We start from the raw sequence: 19,403 nt of genomic DNA on the forward strand, positions 1-19,403 counted from the left end.
GGCAATTGAGTCCAAGGGGGAGGCACTAGCGGTTAGTTTGGACATAGCGAAAGCCTTCGATCGGGTGTGGCACAAAGCACTGCTCTCGAAGCTACCAGCCTACGGGCTTCCTGAGAAATTATGCGACTGGATCTCCAGCTTTCTAGCCGATCGGAGCATCAAGGTCGTCGTCGACGGAGCATGTTCCGACCTTAAACCCGTGAATGCTGGGGTCCCACAAGGCTGTGTTCTGTCCCCGACCCTGTTTCTTCTGCATATCAATGACATGTTGCAACTTAGCAACATTCATTGCTATGCGGACGACAGCACTGGGGATACTCTTTACACTGGCCGGGCAGGTATTTCTCGGGCAGTTGTCGATGAGTACCGGAACAAACTTGTGTCTGAAGTCGAAACTCTTTTACGTGGAGTCTCGGACTGGGGTAGACTAAACCTAGTCCAATTTAACCCCAAGAAGACACAAGTTTGCGCGTTTTCCGCGAAAAAAATACCCTTTGTCGCTACTCCTCTTTTCGAAAACACTCTTCTTGAAGCCACAGCCAGCATCGGAATACTTGGCGTTGACATATCGAACGACGTTCAGTTTCGCGGTCATTTGGAGGGAAAGGCTAAATTAGCCTCCAAAAAGCTTGGTGTGCTCAGCAAGGCGAGACGGTACTTCACTCCGGGCCACCGCTTGCAACTCTATAAAGCGCAAATACGGCCCCACATGGAATACTGTTCTCACCTCTGGGCGGGGGCTCCCCAGTACCAGCTCCTTCCACTTGACCGTATCCAACGAAGAGCGGTTCGAATCGTCGATGACCAATCCCTCTCCGAGCGGCTCGATCCTTTGGCGTTGCGTAGAGATGTGGGGTCACTCTGCATCTTCTACCGCATTTACCATGGAGAGTGTTCAGAGGAGTTGTTCGGATTAATACCTGCAGCTGAGTTTCAGCATCGGACGTCGAGGCAAAATACAAAATTCCACCCGTATCACCTCGACGTCCGACGTTCCACGACTGAGCGTTTCTCAAGGCAATTTTTGCCGCGCACCACCGCTATGTGGAACCAGCTGCCCACTGAAGTATTTCCGAACCAATTCGACTTAGGGTCCTTCAAGAAAAGAGCGTACAAATTCTTAAAAGGCCGGCAACGCACTCGCGAGCCCTCTGGCATTGAGAGTGTCCATGGGCGGCGGTATCACTTAACATCAGGTGAGCCTCCTGCCCGTTTGCCCCCTATTTTATAAAAAAAAAAAAAAAAAAAAAAATTATATTAATTATGGTATAAAATACTAGGAATCACTAGAAGTAGACATTTTTCTATTTGAAATAACTTCTACGAAAAATACACTCCGTAAAGAATCCCACGAAAAAGTTCTCAAAGAAATTCTTTCAAATACACTCATTAGGGAGAGCAGGAAGAGCGGATACTCGAAGTCTCTTGCAATAATTTCAAAGTAATTGAAGCAAGGTAATGTTGGTACCAGAATGGACCAGTCTTTAGTGGTTCCCTTTTATTTTTCTATCTGCACAGCCTGCCAGCTAGCCACTGACTGCGATCGCTTCCATTAAAATAACTCGTTAAAATTTATCATCGACCCGCTTAATCGCTTTAACGCCAACATCTGGGGTTTTATGATTTTTCTGCTTGTTCATATAATTTGCTGGTGATTTTACAACGTGTACAAAATTGCTCACGTTTAAATAAACATCATGTCACTTACACAAATACTTACCTACTTGCCTAGAATAAGAAAATAATGTCCAAAGAAATCCGATTCAAGCGCCGATGGATTATTATTTTATTATTAAATAAACATTTGCAATTCCGATCTTGAATAGATATGGCTTAAGATTAGCGTAAAATTATATTTTCACAAAATAAAATACTCTTTCAGGCAGAATCCAATTTAATCAAATCATGCCGGATTTTCTGTAGCTGCGTTATTTCGCTGAGCGCTCAAAAGATAATTAAATAATTAAGAATGTATGAATGATGCCGTAAAGCTGTTTCTCTGATATTGTAGTAATGCAGTCCTCTTGGGCGAAATCTTTTAAATTATTCTCTCATACTCCATAATTACAGGGACTTGTGTGCTCTTAATGTATTGTAAATATCCTTCAGATTTGTGTAAATCCACTTACCTAAGACGAGAACTTAAAGTGGTCTATGTATGAGGGTATTTAAAATGAGTGCAAATTACAGTCAAGTAGATGAGTACATCCTTTTTATTACACATTAGAATTTGTCTTCCACGCTACAAATCGCGGCGCTATATAATTAGATTAGAAAATAGGAATTTGAAATTAGTAAGAGCGTGATTTAAAATGTTCTCTCTGAAAAATGGCTAAATCCTCTAATTACAACTCATCCGATAAAGTGATCAGCGTAAGTAAAAAAACATTTTGCTTCGAAAAGGTTTATATTTTGCGTTTATAACGGCCAGCAAACGCGTCGAGATACGAAAAAAAAGTCTCAAAGCGACCGCTGGTTGCCGGGAGAAAATCTGAGAGCTTAAACAGTGCCACGTATGAAATAGTGCCGCTCGGTTACATGAAAAAGACGAGAGAAATCGAGTGACAGGACCACGGCGCAGGATTTTTTGCGGGATTTTCGGCGGGCTGTGCACTCGCGCAGACTATTTGAATTTATTACGTACTGACGCATGATGGTCTTATTACGTGAGAACACAGTTCCTTAATTGAAGTATTTAATACTTACCTAGCCTAGATAGCTTATCCGTTCAAAAAGTCTACTTGTTTTACCCGTTGTTTGTTCTTTATATTAAATATTTTAATTTTAACATCCTTCCTACAGGCTCAGTTTTTAAGTTCTAATTTATAAAACTGTAATCAGTTTCTATGTCACTGTATGTAGCATTTCGCCCCGTTATTCTTAAAAAAAAAACTAAAGTACTGTTCTCATTCTGTCAAATTGTGTTTACATTTAAAAATAAAATATTTTCTACTATTTTCGTATGCTTGAATCGTTTTTACTAAACATCCTCTAAGCGTAGAAGATACAGATTTTGAAGTTATACTTCTTTTAGCGCCTTATGGAAAAAAGATGAGAGTAAATTTTTACGGCGCGCGCACACCGTCATAAAAAACCGACACCCTGAATTTAGCTATAGTCAAAATGTTAGTTGTTTCTATTGTTAGTATAAATTATACCGCGTGTACATACACACAGGTTTTTTATTTTCATATGTGAATTTAAGCTTTACATTTTTACTTTAATCTAGTTGTAATACAAGTATTTGCGTAGAGATATTAGGTCGCTCTGCATCTTCTACCGCATTTATCATGGGGAGTGTTCAGAAGAGTTGTTTGGTCTAATACCCGCAGCTGAGTTTCATTATCGGCCGTCAAGGCAAAATACAAAATCCGTCGTTCCACAACTGAACGATTTCTAAGGCAGTTTTTGCCGCGCACCACCACTATGTGGTAGTATTTCCGAACCAATTCGACTTAGGGTCCTTCAAGAAAAGAGCGTACCAATTCTTGAAAGGCCGGCCACGCTCTTGCGAGCCTAGCAATCTTACCAACTAGATTTAACAATATTAGCTTAGATTAATATATCATAGATGCAGAAAATACGACGAGCTATAACTATTTTAGCCAGATTAAAATTGTACATTTCTCTTTACAGATTGACCCCAAAGTGGCATTTCCCAGAAGAGCACATCCAAAGGTAAGCGAATGATATCTTTGTGGTCAGTCATAAACTGGAGCTTTATTAACCTCATCAAGATTAAATTTTCACTGAACTTACGACATACATAAAATATCTTTGCTAAATACCATTGTTTATTTTCAAACATTTACACAAAATATTATTTTAGGCTGGACATAACTCTCGCTCGCTATTAAGATGTTGGCTCATGATGCATAAATAAGTAGGGGATTATAATTTGGTATGCGGAGTGTGATCTTCGGGACCGTATCCTGGACGCGACGACCTGATTGAATCGCGTAATTACTATTTCGCTCTATATAATACACGTATGATCTTATTTGGAAAATGTGTATTTTGTACTGTTTTAATAAGACTATTTTTTGCTTAATATTTTAAACCTGTAGAGTATAAATTAAGCATGTGATTTTTTTCTTCTAAAAACTAATATTTCTTTGAAAAGTAAACAAATATTGAAGAATTGTAACCAAATGCATGTTTTGCACCATAGGGCTTCCCTTGAGTTTTCAGAGGGCTCATGAGTGCGTTCCCGGTTGCTTTTATTTATAAAATAATATATGTTCATCATGGAACATAAAATACAGTTATCACATATGCCACGTCATTAAATTTGAATAGATAGAAAAAAAATCGGTACTCTTAAAATCATCATACAAAATGGTAAACAACACACACAAAAAAATAGCCTGTTTAGTACTAGTCCCAGGCCCTTTTGTGAACTGGATAATCGTTAACTTTATAGTAAGCCTTTTACACAGCTTTTATTTTTACATTTCTAAAATTTATTAAAAGAGGCTCTGGGATTGAATTAGAGAAGAGTATCTCTTTTTCCAAAAAAGAATTACTAACTTTAGATAATCTAGTACGGGTAAATTGCAGCCTGCGTTTGTTCCGAGAATTAACATTGTGCGTATGTTCTATTCTAGTAAACTTATCACTATTATTGTATACATACATAATATTTTCATATATTCAATATAGGCAAGTCGATGTCGTTCTGTGCCGGACATACGCTGTATTTCTTTCGAACGCATGACCTCAGGGTTGAGAGTCGCAAGTAACCACTAGTCTAACACTCCTGTCTTATTTTACACAGCCATAAAATACCACCAGGATAAAAGTTTTATATATTTTAAACAATAAAATTTACATTTATTAAATTATTATTTTGCGCCTCAAACAAACTTCCTTAGTTGAATGCACAATTTCCGCTCCAGACAATTCTATCTGACGAATTTCCTAGATAATGGGTCTACTAGGGGACGCGCTTTGAATCAAATGAATTTTCCAACCCACGTAAAGTCGTTATTGTTTTTTTACAATTACTTGATTATTTAAAAAAAATCACCACATTTGGTTTTATTATACGTTGTTGTTTTCTAGATGTCAAAGGTTTATCCTTGGTTCAAAGAGTAAGGCAGGTTTAAATTTAGAGTGTATTAGCTTAAGTAAAGGGACAATTTGCAATTCAAATTTAAAAGGGAAAGGTAACTTCATATTAACAATTTTACGATAGTCAAAATATCCGCGATACCCAAACATCTGCGCAAGGATTTTGCGTGCCAATAAATTTAATGTTAAGACTTCGAATCCAAGGCTTATCGGTTCAATGTTTTTGTTCAGCTATAAATATTACTTCTGTAATAATTCACGTGAAAAAAATTGTATGTAGCATTTGGGAAATAAATTGAACTACAAAGATTTCTCTATTACAGAACAACATTTTGTATGAGAAACAATTTGAAATTGGAATACCACATATGGGTAGAATGTTTGCGATATTAACAAAACCGCGAGAGCCTGCGCGCTCTTTCTTTCTATGGACATTATACTTGATGGATGGTTTTAAAACATTACTCTATCCGGCCGGTGTGGCGTTGCGTGGCCGGTCAAAGGGGATGCCGGCAATGCGAATTACATGAATACATTAAGGGAGAGCTAGCTCATACATGTTAGGTACACTATAATGCTCACGAATAAATTTAGAGCTTGTTCCTTCATCACTGTATTACCAAACGGCACCTTCGTATGTAAATTATCATGTTCTATCGATCGAGTCCTGGTAACTACCTAAGTACGAACTTGATTCCATAACGTAGTATTACGACGAATAATTTTGTGGGATAACTTTTTTGTAAGTGTAATTAGTCGAGATGATAAACGACGCGCGAAATTGTAATTTTGTGCTTGCGGTGAATTTCAAATTCGTGATTATCGTACGCCGTTTCCCGTCTAATGCAAACAATAGAAAAAGGGGACATCTTTCTCGGCGAACTAAGGACAAAACAAACGAATTTTTAATATCGCCTTTATCGATAATTGAGACTTTTGCAAAAACCTCTTATTTTTAAAAGTTTTAAGAGACTAAAAGAGGAATTGAGGAGGAAAATGGAACCCGAAAGAAAACTTTTTTCATCTTCTTTGTTTGACATTGACAGTAACCGGCTTTTTATTTTCGCAGATCTATTTAATTTAGAATCAGTTCAAGCAAAATTGCTTAACATCTGGCGGGTGACGGCGAAGTTTTAATTGTTTTGGAGATAAAAGGAAAATAAATGTTTTGGTCAAAATTTATTGGAACTCTATAAATTAATAAGTTGTTTGGAATCGTTAAATATATAATTTTTAAGACTGATAATTCTATAATGATTGAACATTTAAATAACTCTCTCTATAGTAGCTTATCATTAAAAAAATCAAACACACCACTGCACGCAATACTCGTCGAGCGAGTTTGCTTATCTTGCCGAAGCCGCGTGCAAATTATATGAAGAAGTCTATTTTGCTATTATTTAATCAATTACCATCTAAAATTCGGAATATTAACGCGTTTAACCAATTAAAAGTACATTAAAGATACGTATCAGAATGATCCTAGTAGGCTTAAATTAGGACGGCCGATGGCAACGTGTATCTCGTACGGTATTAAGTTTCTCATGTAAATAAAATACATTTTTTCTAATGAGAAACTTCTTTAAACATATCAATCGAATATTTAATGATGCCTTAATGCAATTCTGCGGCAATCTTTGGAGAAGGATAAACAGTCGCAGTGCATTGTTAGTGTAGATGTAGAGACATGGAACAAAGGCTAATATGTCATTGTGGGCAAGTTAATTGACGCGGTTTCCGTACCGACGCGGCGGAACGCAGACGTCAACGTTTCCTCCCGTTACATATTTATATTCCGTTCACTATACAATACATCTGTAATTCTAATTTTAAATTTAAAAAATCGTAGAAGAGAAGATATTGAAAACCGTACCAGCAATACCGTAAATTGGTAATAAAAAAGTATGTTTAGCCTATTTTGAATCAGCAAATTGCGACCAACCATCTTGTTTTCTATTAAAAAAAATAAAGATATTATATATATATATATATATATATATATATATATATATATATATATATATATATATATATATATATTATATTTGAAAATGGAGTAAAACATTCAATAAATCACTATACAGGAACGTTGATATTAGACCAATGTTTCAGTCCGTGATAACATTGACTATGTGTAAACTATATGAGAGGTATTATTAGAACTTCGGATCCGCCCCGGCTACACACGGGATACCGTAACCCGAAAATCTTGAAAAAATATATTTCCTCATGAATCATTGTAGATATTGGCGTAAACCTTAATAAATTTCGTGCAATTTTCTTTCAGTTTATCGCGAACAGACTGATAGACGCGGCAGAGGATTTGTTTTTTATTTCATATTTCAAATTCAACAACTACTCTCTATTGAATCAAATCTCTTGTTGCACTTCTTGTTTTATATAACAACTGCGCATTAATCACAATAGTTACAGTCTAAACAATGAAAGGAAAGTAAATCCTATCCAAGGCTCATGTCCAGTCAAAGTTTACTACAAATTCAATTAAAACACTCTAATCGACCTCGAAATGGTCGCCAAAATCGGTACTATTTGTAATCACACTCAGTTCATACTCTTTAATGGACTTCAAAGTAGTTCAACTCTCTTTACAGTAAGATCTGAGGAAAAACCCACATCTCTACCACAGTTAGTGTACTTGGTGAACTACGGCTTCTGTTAACTCGTAGTCCACTTCGCTTACAAAAAAATTATTTCTATATATTGATTCGAAATTATACATTAGACGAATATTTAGCTTAGTTTTAATAACTTAAATTTGTTATATATTATAGTTAAGCCTTACATATCCTCCATACCTCCATACCTTCACACACCATACATCACAGCCAAATTAGGTATTACTTAGTTATTTTGAAGAATTTTTCCCTTTTGTAAATGATTGAACCTTTTGGAAAAATGGAATACATGATATTTATTTATTCATGAACACTTCGTTGCATTGCAATATAAAAATTGAACCAAATTAAAATATAAGCAGGGTAACTTGCGGCCTTATCAGTTTTGAGCGATCTCTTCCACTGTGAAAAGAGAAAAAAAATGTATTAAATTAGAAGGTAGGCAAGAAGTGCAAAAATATACACACACATAGTTTAAAAAAAGGATACATAAAAACAAAAAGTAAAAAGTGCACATGAATCATGAAAATTTAAGATTAGTCCACGTCAGTTAGTAGTTAGATGTATATTTTTATTGTAATTGTTAGGTGTTATATATATTTTCCTTTAGATGTAGAATTACGAAATCAATAATCTCTCTATCTTCAGTGATAATGAGCGGAGAATCTATAGATGCAACTTGTCCTCGGATATAAAATAGTACACGTATCATATCTGTGATAGATAGCATTTTTTCAAAGACTTTAAAACCTTGCTGGTTGTGGTGCATTAACAATTAACAGTATCTTTAATTTGATCACCTTATTTGAGACCCTGAAGACTAGGCCTTTTGCAACGTATTTTACGTCAATAAAACTATTTTTTAATAACGTAATAATTGGATTTAGATATTTAAAAAAAATTTATCAATGGCGCTACACCCTTTACTGGGGCTCAGATTTCTGTATCTGTTTCATGATCATTTGTTAATCGAATTGGCAAGATATATATATAGATAATAAATTTGGATAATACTAAATATAAAACTTCTCTGATGTTTAGTATATTGAAGTGTTGTTGTAATTGTACTATGTATAATAAAACAAAATATCTCTTTTTCAGTCTTAAAATACCTAATCTGTTTTATTTTGTAGACAATTAAATTCAAAAATTTTATCGTAAGTTGAACTAGTTTTAGTATCTATCCGTTCGGCGTTCGCAGGCCTTTCTACCTATTTCATTAAACGTTTTGTCGGTGTAATCGCAAGTAATTTAAAGAGAGCTTCCAACTTCCTTAGTATTTTGTATTTTCTTTTTTAATTACTTCGTTTTAACTTGGTGTAGACTGACAGCCAAAGTTCCTATATTTCACCTTTATGCGATAATACTGTTTCAATGCCTACTTGCACGAAAGCGTAGTGACGTAGGACGTTTTTTCCTGTAAGTCGCTCGTTAAAACTTTGAATGTACAATTAAAAATTTTTACTCGAGTAGTGTTCAAATTTTATTCTGTAACAATGTTTTCAAGTGATTTTGGGCTTGTTTAAAGAATGGTTCGTGTAACCTATTTATTAATAAAATATTTTAATATTTTTTCTCATTTATAGTTCACCCCTCCCACCTTCAGCTAGCCTTAAACACTTTTGCTACAATATTGTTGTCTGCTTTACTCAGATTTTTACTCTTGTACCAAATGACTGCAGCAGGTTCAAAAAAAAAAACCAATCAATATACATTCATGAATTGCTGTTTCTTTGTCTAGCTAACTCGAGAATTGCTGGACCAATTTGACTAATAATGTTCTTGATTATTTACTTTAGTCTGTTTTAAAAAATAATCAATAATAATGATAAGTTTTTAACATATATAATATATTAAATAATACATAGTTTTAATCCGTTCAAAAAGTGTTTTTCTTAAAATATAATAAGTTTTGACATAAATATATGTAGGTGATACGAGATTCACCGGGTCATCAATTATTATTAAAAAAATATTCGTAATTCAAATCTCGTACTTAACCGCTAATGAGGATCGTGTCGCTTGTCTATGGTAAGACTTCCTGTCAACATCACAATCGAACCAAATGCTAAAATACTCCGTCATTATACATTCATACACCCACGTAACTTTTTCTTAGGCAAATTCAAACACAAGGGGACGTTATTTTAAAACAATTATTTCCTTTAACAACCATACAATATAAAGTTAATTAGGTTATAACTTGTGATTGCGTCATAATAATTTCCCATTTAAATTACCTTGTACCTATGTTACTTCAGGTTATTAATTGCATTGCAAATGAACAATTACGGGCAACAAGAGCCATAAAATGCCGCTCAGCTAAGTCCAATAGCAGGTCGTTAATTAAAGGTAAAATACGAGATATTGTATAACATAGTCGTGAATAATGCGAGTCGGCCCGTCGGCGTCCGTTGCAGCCTCACTCTGCGGTCGCGCGACTTATGCGCCGCTGGACACTAGTTATGAGCTTCGAGCCGCTCATAAGTCACTTCCAACATCTGTTTCGTCATTACTTACCTGGCTCTTTACCTGATTTCCCCTATCGGTTCGTTTTAAATATGGAACGTAGCATGCATTACCTTGAAAGGCAAATGAGGTTATAATGTAAATATTGTATACAACTTGGTTCACATTGGCATCGAAGGATGTATTTGATGTAAATTAGGGCGTTTATTGTAATCCTAGTTTCGATGAAATAACCTACTTCAATTTTGACATAAGCAATAAATTCCGAATGAATTCGACTTATGGTCCTTCTTGGGACGAGCGTACCAATTCTTGTAAGACCGGCCATGCAGAGCCTTACCGGTTTGCCTCATATAACATTAAAAAATATTTATTAAAAAATTCTTTAGCATCTCGTGTCCCACCTGAATGTGTCACACTTAACTGTGCGACTAATCTCCATCTATATTACCGATATATCTCTCACCTCGGAGTGATTCGATCCCACTAAAATGCCTCCCTTTTAATACCTCCACAATCGCTCTCACATCGAGTTTAGAAACCGCTGTTGAAAGCAAAAGTTTCACATAGAACACGGAGCATACTTTGTGAAGAAATTGCATTTAATCATGTTCCACCTTCTCATAGCTTGCCTTTCTCTCATATATTTCTTGAATTCCTTACATACTTCTCGTAAACAATTACCTTTAATACTTTCGTCATACGCTTTTACGGCCTTAACTATTTTAATAAAATAAATTGAAACTCGCTCGCAAGTTAAAAGTTGCGTCTCACGTAATAAATTGCTTAAAAATTCCTTTCATCTTGTAATCGACTTTTATCAGGGTAAAGTGTCATACGCAAGGCTTTTAAGGAGATACTTGAGTTTTTTAAGTGTTGTAGATAACTTCGTATACGCGATCGGACGTATAAAACCCATTGTTAAACTTGATTTTAATCGTAATGTCTAATGGGAAAGTTTTCAACACGTTCCCTTAAAGCGCTTAAAGCAATCCTGCACTTTTAGTTTCTTATTTTTCTTTTGCATTTTAGGTATTGTACTACAGCGCTTTTTTATTTCTGATTAAGTTAGTTATAGCGCCCTATACAGTTTAATTAATACTCGCTTCATTGTACCTCGCTAGTATTAATTGTACGTTCTCTCCACTGCAAGAATTTTACCTTTCAAGCGCGCTACTAATTGTTAGAAAGTCCTTTATTGTGTTCCAATAATGATTCGTTAAAAACTGTGAATTGCTAACAATTAAAATAATTAAATTTACAAAGTAAAACAAATTTTAGCTAAGTACCAATATTATTTTATTATGTAGTGATATAACCATATCAGCCCCTTTTAAATGTAATTCTTGTATATTATAGGTCGTTTACAATATTTGCTTTCACGATACAACGATTATAGCGGTCATACAGATTTGAAGTCAATTTTATGGTACGATTTGTCTTTTGTCTCAAAATAGGCCATAGTTTCGGCAATTACCTCTTCTTTGCAAAATTTTATATGCAGCAAAAGTTTCCGTAAAGTCCGAGAAGTTGAAAATCTTAGAAAATTCAGCGATTTTTAACCGATAGATTTAATAAATACGAGTCTATTTTTAGATTAATTAGGGCTTTTTATTTTACTTAAAAATATTATTTTATCTCTTCGTATTCCAACAGCTATGCAATTCAGAGTTTTATACGAAAAGCGATTAAAAAACAATCACAACTCATTCAAAATTAAACAGTGATTTCTCGACTGAAACAGTCAAAGGATGAAAATTATCCCCTTGCGTACAATAGCATTGACAGTCAGATCAGGTGTGGTACACCTCGGCACATAGTTTCATCGTGTTTCTTGCCACTTCATGTTATGCATGAAACTTCAATATTACGTGAAATTAAGCCCTTTGTTCTAAGTATTAACAAACTTAAGGTGTTAAGGATATAGCCCATTTCGAATAGCGTATTATCTATATATATATAAAGTAATATAATAAATGTGTAAAGGTCGAGCGAGAAACCATTAAATAAATACATAAATTGTATGTGAGAGACACTGGTCTGAGCATGTAGTGAGCAGCGGTAATACTTTGCATCAGGTGATCCTCCTGCCCATTTGCCTTCTGTTATATAAAGCATCATTGACTCGATATACATTGAGTTGTTAATGGTACATTGACATCCGTACAAGCTAAAGTTCTTGAGCGAGACATGAATGTATAGTTTTCGGCCAAATAATAGCAATATTAATTAATAACTCGAAAGTCAAGTCTCTCACCCTGTCATTAGTTTGAACATAGATGTATGAGTGTATCAATCATTAAAGTGTTATCGGCTTTGCACACGACATGCCTCAAGTTTGTATCAGGCTATACGGTTTTAACCCACGTCAAAACCCTTCCGGTATTATAGGCGAGTAAACAAATATTTTTTAATTATTTATAGCATTTGCACCGGAAGTTCCAATTTGGGTTACGCCAAAAAGTTTACGTTTGGGCTTATAAATTATTTAAAAAAATAAGAGAACGTGTAAGCAGTTATATATATATTAATTGATAAGTGATAATATTCAATTATTTCAATGTTCTCTTCTTTTAAATAATTGGAGGCTGTTAAAAGATCAAAATTACATATAATCAGAAACAAACAAGAAAACGGCCTACGTCTTTTACGATTATTATTTATTGAAATTTTATTTAAATGTTACAACCACTGACAGTTTCGTATAAAGTTGTTAATAAGGTAATATGTCTTATCCTGATGAGGTTATATCGAAGCAGACAGCTCATCATAACCGATGACACGCCATTAACCCTGCACCGCTTCGTTAAATGTCTTGGACACTGTCTTACGGGAAATGACCGCCGTTGGAAATAGACAGATCTTAATTGACTTTAAATTTATTTAATATTGTCTATTACCCGATGTTTCTTATAAGTTATAAAACAAATTTTAGTTTCTGGATAAGCAAGCATAATTTTATGCTACTGCCATATTTTGATAGAATTTATCGCATTGCAGTCACTTAATTGTACATTTGGTCAAATTGCTATTTTGAAAGAGTAGGAGAGTTTTTTATGCTGGCTTTTTTCCTCGGCCTACATCATCTGTCTTTTTTGCCGATGAGTAGAGATGTCTACCTATTCAAATTTAATGACGTGGAATAAGTGATACTTGTATCTTATGTTCCATAATAAACATATTTTTTTTTAATGTAAAAGTGTATATCGCGTGGGTATAAAGATGATGGAATTTTGTTTCGAGTGTTATATTTTTCGTCCGTCACCAGTGGCCAATTTAAGTATTAATAAAATGACAAAACGTGACCCGAGCTCGCCTGCCATCCATCACAGCCGCACGTCAAGTGGTGTCCAGGCGATTAAAAACTGAACCTAACCGAGATATTTTGGGACTGGTTAATATTCTAGACAAGGGTTCGTTTAAATATTAAACAAGTGGTTAGAAATTTTACCTTTTAAAAGTGAGGGTAAGCTAGCCGGGTGCCGGATCAAAATTCAGTTTGCAGACCGCATCCGGCTTTCAAACCAATGTAATATAATTTTTACTGCGTAGTTAGAGAATGTTTTGATGTTTATTTATGTAATTAGGGATTTATTTCTCTTTAAGTTATCCTTACTTTATCAGTTAAAGTAATTTTGGCAAACTTATTTAAAACTATATAGTATATACAATTTTCTTAACCTACAGTAATAGTAAAAATAATTATAAAGTAATAAATAGAAAATTAAAACCAATTAATTCCCTGTGGCCTGTGGACCTTTAATGCTAACAGCATTTCCTCGCTGTATTGCGATATTTGTTTGTTGAGCGAGAAAGACACTAGCTCTGGGGTCACTTTTACTATCTACTAGGAGTTAATTTAATTATTTAATTAGCGCCTGTGCTCTTGAACCCCAAGAGTCTCTACTACAAAGGGAACAAAATCCAAGTTGCAGGAACGACTTATGTCGCGCAAGCTTTTTTCCTTGTCCAAGGGAGGTGAGACGGGGCACACGTGTCCACACAGCCACCCATACCAAAGCCCGTCCCATCTTCCAAAGGATCAACGACATCCCTTGTCATCGTCTCTTGCGAAGCCTGTTGGCAAAAACTACATTAGTTCAGTTGCAGTATTTTAAGTACGAACTGCAGTATTTCGTCACTTTCTATTAAATTGTGTTTACGTTGTGATGAAAAGAGTCAGAAGAGTTTCATAGTTAATACGGTGCAATAAGACTCATGAATGTATGAATGTTTTTTTTAGTAACAACGGAGAAAGAGAGGGCGAGCCCGGATACCTCTAATCACGATGGTTTGAATTGTTACGGCTTATCCTGCAGTGGTTTACCTGGAGTGAATTATCCAACAGAACGATAAACATTTTATTTTTATTTTTTTATCTTTATTTTTTTCAATTCCATTTCCTCATCTACGTCTGCAAATTATTAACACACCGTTTTAAACGAACGTACACTATATTAATATTAAATCAGTTTTCTCATTTAGTTCATAAAAATGCAAGGCGAGAAATCCGTGCGTTTTTGTTTCATTACTTTAACGCGATTTAAAAGCTTTGGATTTGGCAAATAGCCTATATAAACTCTACAGTTTGTATTGTGAAGTTTAATATTTTTGCTACTTGAATTTAATATACAGAAAGTAGAGTTTCATCAAAATAATAATAATTAAATGACTTCAAACTGCTTTTCAGTTTCAGCTTTAAAGCTCGACTCTCAATCCTAAATGGGTTAGAATCATGGTTGTGTATTCATTGAATTTGTTTCTGTATATGCATTTAGCACTAGTACAGTAAGGGAAAACATCTTTAAAAAATGATTTAACTTAGACCCAATAAGCCGATGGCGTGTGTCAGCCACAGAAAACTGACCACATTTGCTTATTAAGAAGATAAAAACGATCAAGATACAGAAATCTAACCCAGACTCAATATATAATATAATTAAAATCTTATTAAGGCATTGAAGTATTTCCGAACCAATTCGACTTAGGGTCGAAGAAAAGACGTACCAATTCTTGAAAGGCTGACAACGCACTTGCGAGCCTCCTGGCAATGTGTCCATGGGCATCAGATGAGCCTCCTGCTCGTTTGCCTCCTATTATATAAAAAACCAACAAAGTTAAATTAATATTTAAAGTGAAATTGCCACAATCATCTTATGACTAATAACAATTTAAAAAAAAATCGAATTTGACCGTTTTTTACTATTATTGAGTAATGTACATACATGATGCGTAAGCGGAATTAGCCAAACACAATTATAACAATTATCACCTTTGAATACAATTAAGATTTTAGTACGTTAGTGGGTGGATACACATCTATTAACTGTACATATCCCTCCAATATCATTCTTAGTAGATTATCAAAGTAAATATGTAATAGACACAAAAATATAACTGGTACATAATATACCCGCAATTTTTTTGTTCGGCCAGTGTTGTTAAAAGTATTATAAGCTTTCTGGTATCACTTACCTTGTTTGCCCTAAAAAAACGAAGTCTTATTCCAAAAAAAAAATCTAAGACGTACGTGGCCCTTATGATATACTTTAGTATCGATTACGTAATTTGTTTGACGATTTTGTACACATGGCAACCGATATTCTTCATACTTGGTATTTAAATTAAAATGACACATTCAAGAATGTCTCAATTTAAATCTACATCTACTTCCGCTTTCACGCACTTCCGGTAAAGAGGCCCTCCTCCAATTTTATGTATGACATTTCCATTTGATAAAAACCAACCAAAATTTGAAAGCATCCTATTTTTGGATTTACTATCGGGGACGGAAAAAACACAAAAAATCTGTTTTTTACAAAAAGTTTCCCAAAAATGTATTTTGTATTTTTAGTTTAAATTCTAATAGTTATATTATAAGTAAAACCTTTTTTTAGAATGGCTTCATGGATAAATCCAAAATTTTATGAAATTGAGGTCGGTCTAGCGTCATAGGTAAGTAACCTTAATGGAGCATAGGACAGACATTTCTTTTATGTTTGTATTTATACTGTGTGTTATTAACTACAAAACAATTTTAATTTCATAGGGAATTGGTATTTTCCATTTATAAAGCAGGCCACAGAGCATGTCATTACCGAATAACATAGATTACAATTTGTTTATCCCTAAACGTTCTCGGATCGTTAAAATTCAATATAAATGTACATTATTTACATTTAAAGCGTCACCGAAATGTAATTCTAAATAATAATAAATATAAAAGCTAGATACAACTAATATCTCTCTGAAAACAGACATCGCAAACAACGACGAGCTTTTGTTTCAAAATATACAGCTTTGACATCTGCCAAACCAGTACAAACACAATCCAGCGGAAGGCAGCGGTACACACCCGACTTAAATCAAATAACTGTATTGCTTTTAGCTTTGTAAAGCTTCAAGTGCAATAGCGTCTCGGCGTTTCTGCCCCGTCTCATGTAGTCTATGATATTGCTCCCCGCCCTTTACATGTCGCCGGTTGAGCCCCACGCACGCACCTCTCCCGAACGCTCCTCCGAGATACCTAACAGTCACGACCCAAATGCTCCAGTTTATCCCTTTAATTGCCTTTTTTTCTGCACAGTGGCTTTAAGCGCTCTCTCCGTATCTCCTCACGTCGCAATTACGGAGACGTCTTATGATAAATCTGCCGTAATTTGCATGAGATAGCATACGCTCTCAACTTTCGCGCGAAGTTCCTACTCTTGTCGTTTATTAAGTTAGGGAACGTTTCCAAGAATAAGAATGAGCTATTTAACAACTAACTAGGCACTGTTGACTTCATTCGTTTAATACAGTTTTTGACTGCGCACTCGTTCGCGAGCTTCCACTCGTATGCCTGTGCTATCTCATTTGCAGGTGAAGTAGGGAATAGGTATTTTTCGCTGAACAAGCGTATTTTCTGGAATATTTACGGAGTACCTACAATTTTGTTTTCATTAAATTTTTCTGTACGAAAATAAAATGTTAGGAGCAAACAAAACTGACGGCACAATCTCCACGATGCTACGCGGCGAATCGACGGTCGACATCCCTAGACTTTTAGACAAGAAATTTCGATCTTTTTTTCTAGTTATCGGTCCTGGAGAAGAAATTGCACCGTCAGCGGATCGCCTTGCGGATGCTCTGTTTGCTTCACGTTGCGCCGCAACATCGCGCTTCGATCGAACGAAAAAATACGTTCTTTTTACAGCTTCTTACTTTAAATTATTTACTATTTCGTTCATATCGTATCTTATAAACGCCGAATAAATAGTCTTGAAATTAGTATAAAATTGAGGTTCATTTATTTGTAAACATTTAATATGGGAAATTACCTATTACAGTATACAGTTTCATGTTCAACATTAAATATTAGCTTGATGAAAAGCTTCAATATTGTATATATTTATCAACGCCAATCATTCATAATCAAACGCAAAGTGGAGTCCATCAAAATAATCATTTGCTTTATGAGAACATTGACGATATGGGACATTCGATTCCGTAATTAATGCAAATCGATGGCAGGACGTTCGATTGATTCTGGACTAGCGGAAAGCTGATCAATTACGTTAATGAGCTCCGAGGATCCGTATCGCTGACGTTTCAGCGCTATGCAAATACTTATATTTATTTCTCAGTCATAACAGAAGTTACGATCAGTAATACTTCACTTGTTCTTTGCGTTCGATTAATAGCAAAACAACTTAACAGACGATTACCTGTGTGCCTTGTTTCAAGTGGTCATGACGGGTATTTGCAGAAATGACTCACTATTTTCGCAGATTGTTGATATATAAGTTTATAATAATACATAGCTTCAATCCGGTTAAAAAGTGTTTCCTTTTAAATACTAATAGTTTGCAAACTAATATTCTGTCTCTGTGCACTCCTGTTGTTACGAGTCTTTTCCTAATCACAGTATATTATAGTATTACCTTTCCTAATACTTTTACAATTGATAGTAATTGACGCGCATTGAAAGCACAGCTTGTACCAATATAGTTACTTATATCTATGTAAATGTATACTTACGAATTCCGAAAACAGAACTCAATTTACGCATCTGACATGACAATCAAAACCAATGCCATCAAGTCGCACCTGCAACATTGAATATCGTAAGCCGATCGTGAAGCTAATGAGTTCTAGGTGTATTTGAGCCGTTTCGATATTATGCAAATTCGATTGTGGCGGAAAGCCTCTGCCCGGTTCCGTTAGAGCTTAATCATAACAAAGGATTTCTGCAGTAGGATAGCCGTTTTTCATACTTTCCCCAGAGATTATTATGATTAATTTTAGAGAGCTCCGATTCTAATAAACGTATAATTATCGTATACGTATCTAAATTGTAGCGGAAAATGCATTCACAATTCTAGCTTATGTTTACAGAAATATTTTTGCTATCAATAAATCAACTCGAAAACAAAACACACCGCTCACACTTATCTCCAATAAACTATATGAAACAAATAAAGGGCTTCCATAAGTGTCTATTTCGGAGGTAATATACCGTTAGTTGTCATAAAAACTCGGATTGGGCTGATGGGCGACTGTCGGTGACCAGTCAGGTGAAACCGCATTGCACCGTGTGACGTGGTTCTTAAGTCGTTTATCAAGGCTTTCTGATCCACTCGCATTATAGCGAGCGCCTATTACTTGCACACATGTTCGATCTTCATTCTTGGGGGACATGGATTGAAGGCTTGATGGTTTATATAATTTATGACAGCGAACTCCACTATGAAAGCTTTTGTTTTTGTTCACGCAACGCTCTGAAAAATATTTAGGCTGAATGTTGTTATTGCTTTGTGGCTACGAAATGTACCAAATTTCATTGTTTCTATATTTTCACGTAATATAGAAGGAATTTTTAAGTTCTTATTTTTAAACGTGAATATCGCGACTGAAATTGGTATTTTTGAATATATCTCAACGATTGGTGTATGTAAAAAGAGATTTGAATAATATCAAAAGAATCCTTACTTCAATCATAAAAATGGGTGAAAAATAAAGAATACTTAGCCTTTGGTTTCGTACATCCCCGGCTTTGTATTGTAGATTTGTTCATACACCTCGTGAATCGGGTATAGATGAAAACTTATTTGAATACAACGCGAACAATGTAAATACCCGCCCGTAACGGAACGAAGGCATTTGACAGGAAGAGAATAGCCCCGCACATATCATAAGAAACAATACAACGTGCAATGCCAGCATAAATCACATTTCTGTATTCCT

General features: G+C 35.0%; 1 protein-coding gene across 4 annotated transcripts in view; it reads left to right on the forward strand.

Moving 5' to 3' along the window:
• LOC123710778 (RNA-binding protein Musashi homolog Rbp6) overlaps window positions 1-19,403 on the forward strand; it is a 439,295-nt gene that overhangs the window by 224,643 nt on the left and 195,249 nt on the right. For all 4 annotated transcript variants that reach the window (XM_045662968.1, XM_045662967.1, XM_045662965.1 and 1 more), the window contains exon 5: window positions 3,637-3,678. In XM_045662968.1, the coding sequence (XP_045518924.1) occupies window positions 3,637-3,678 (42 nt within the window). The remainder of the gene's footprint in view (window positions 1-3,636; window positions 3,679-19,403) is intronic.

The sequence above is a fragment of the Pieris brassicae genome, chromosome 6 (genome assembly GCF_905147105.1).
Source record: "Pieris brassicae chromosome 6, ilPieBrab1.1, whole genome shotgun sequence".
Lineage (NCBI taxonomy): Eukaryota > Metazoa > Arthropoda > Insecta > Lepidoptera > Pieridae > Pieris > Pieris brassicae.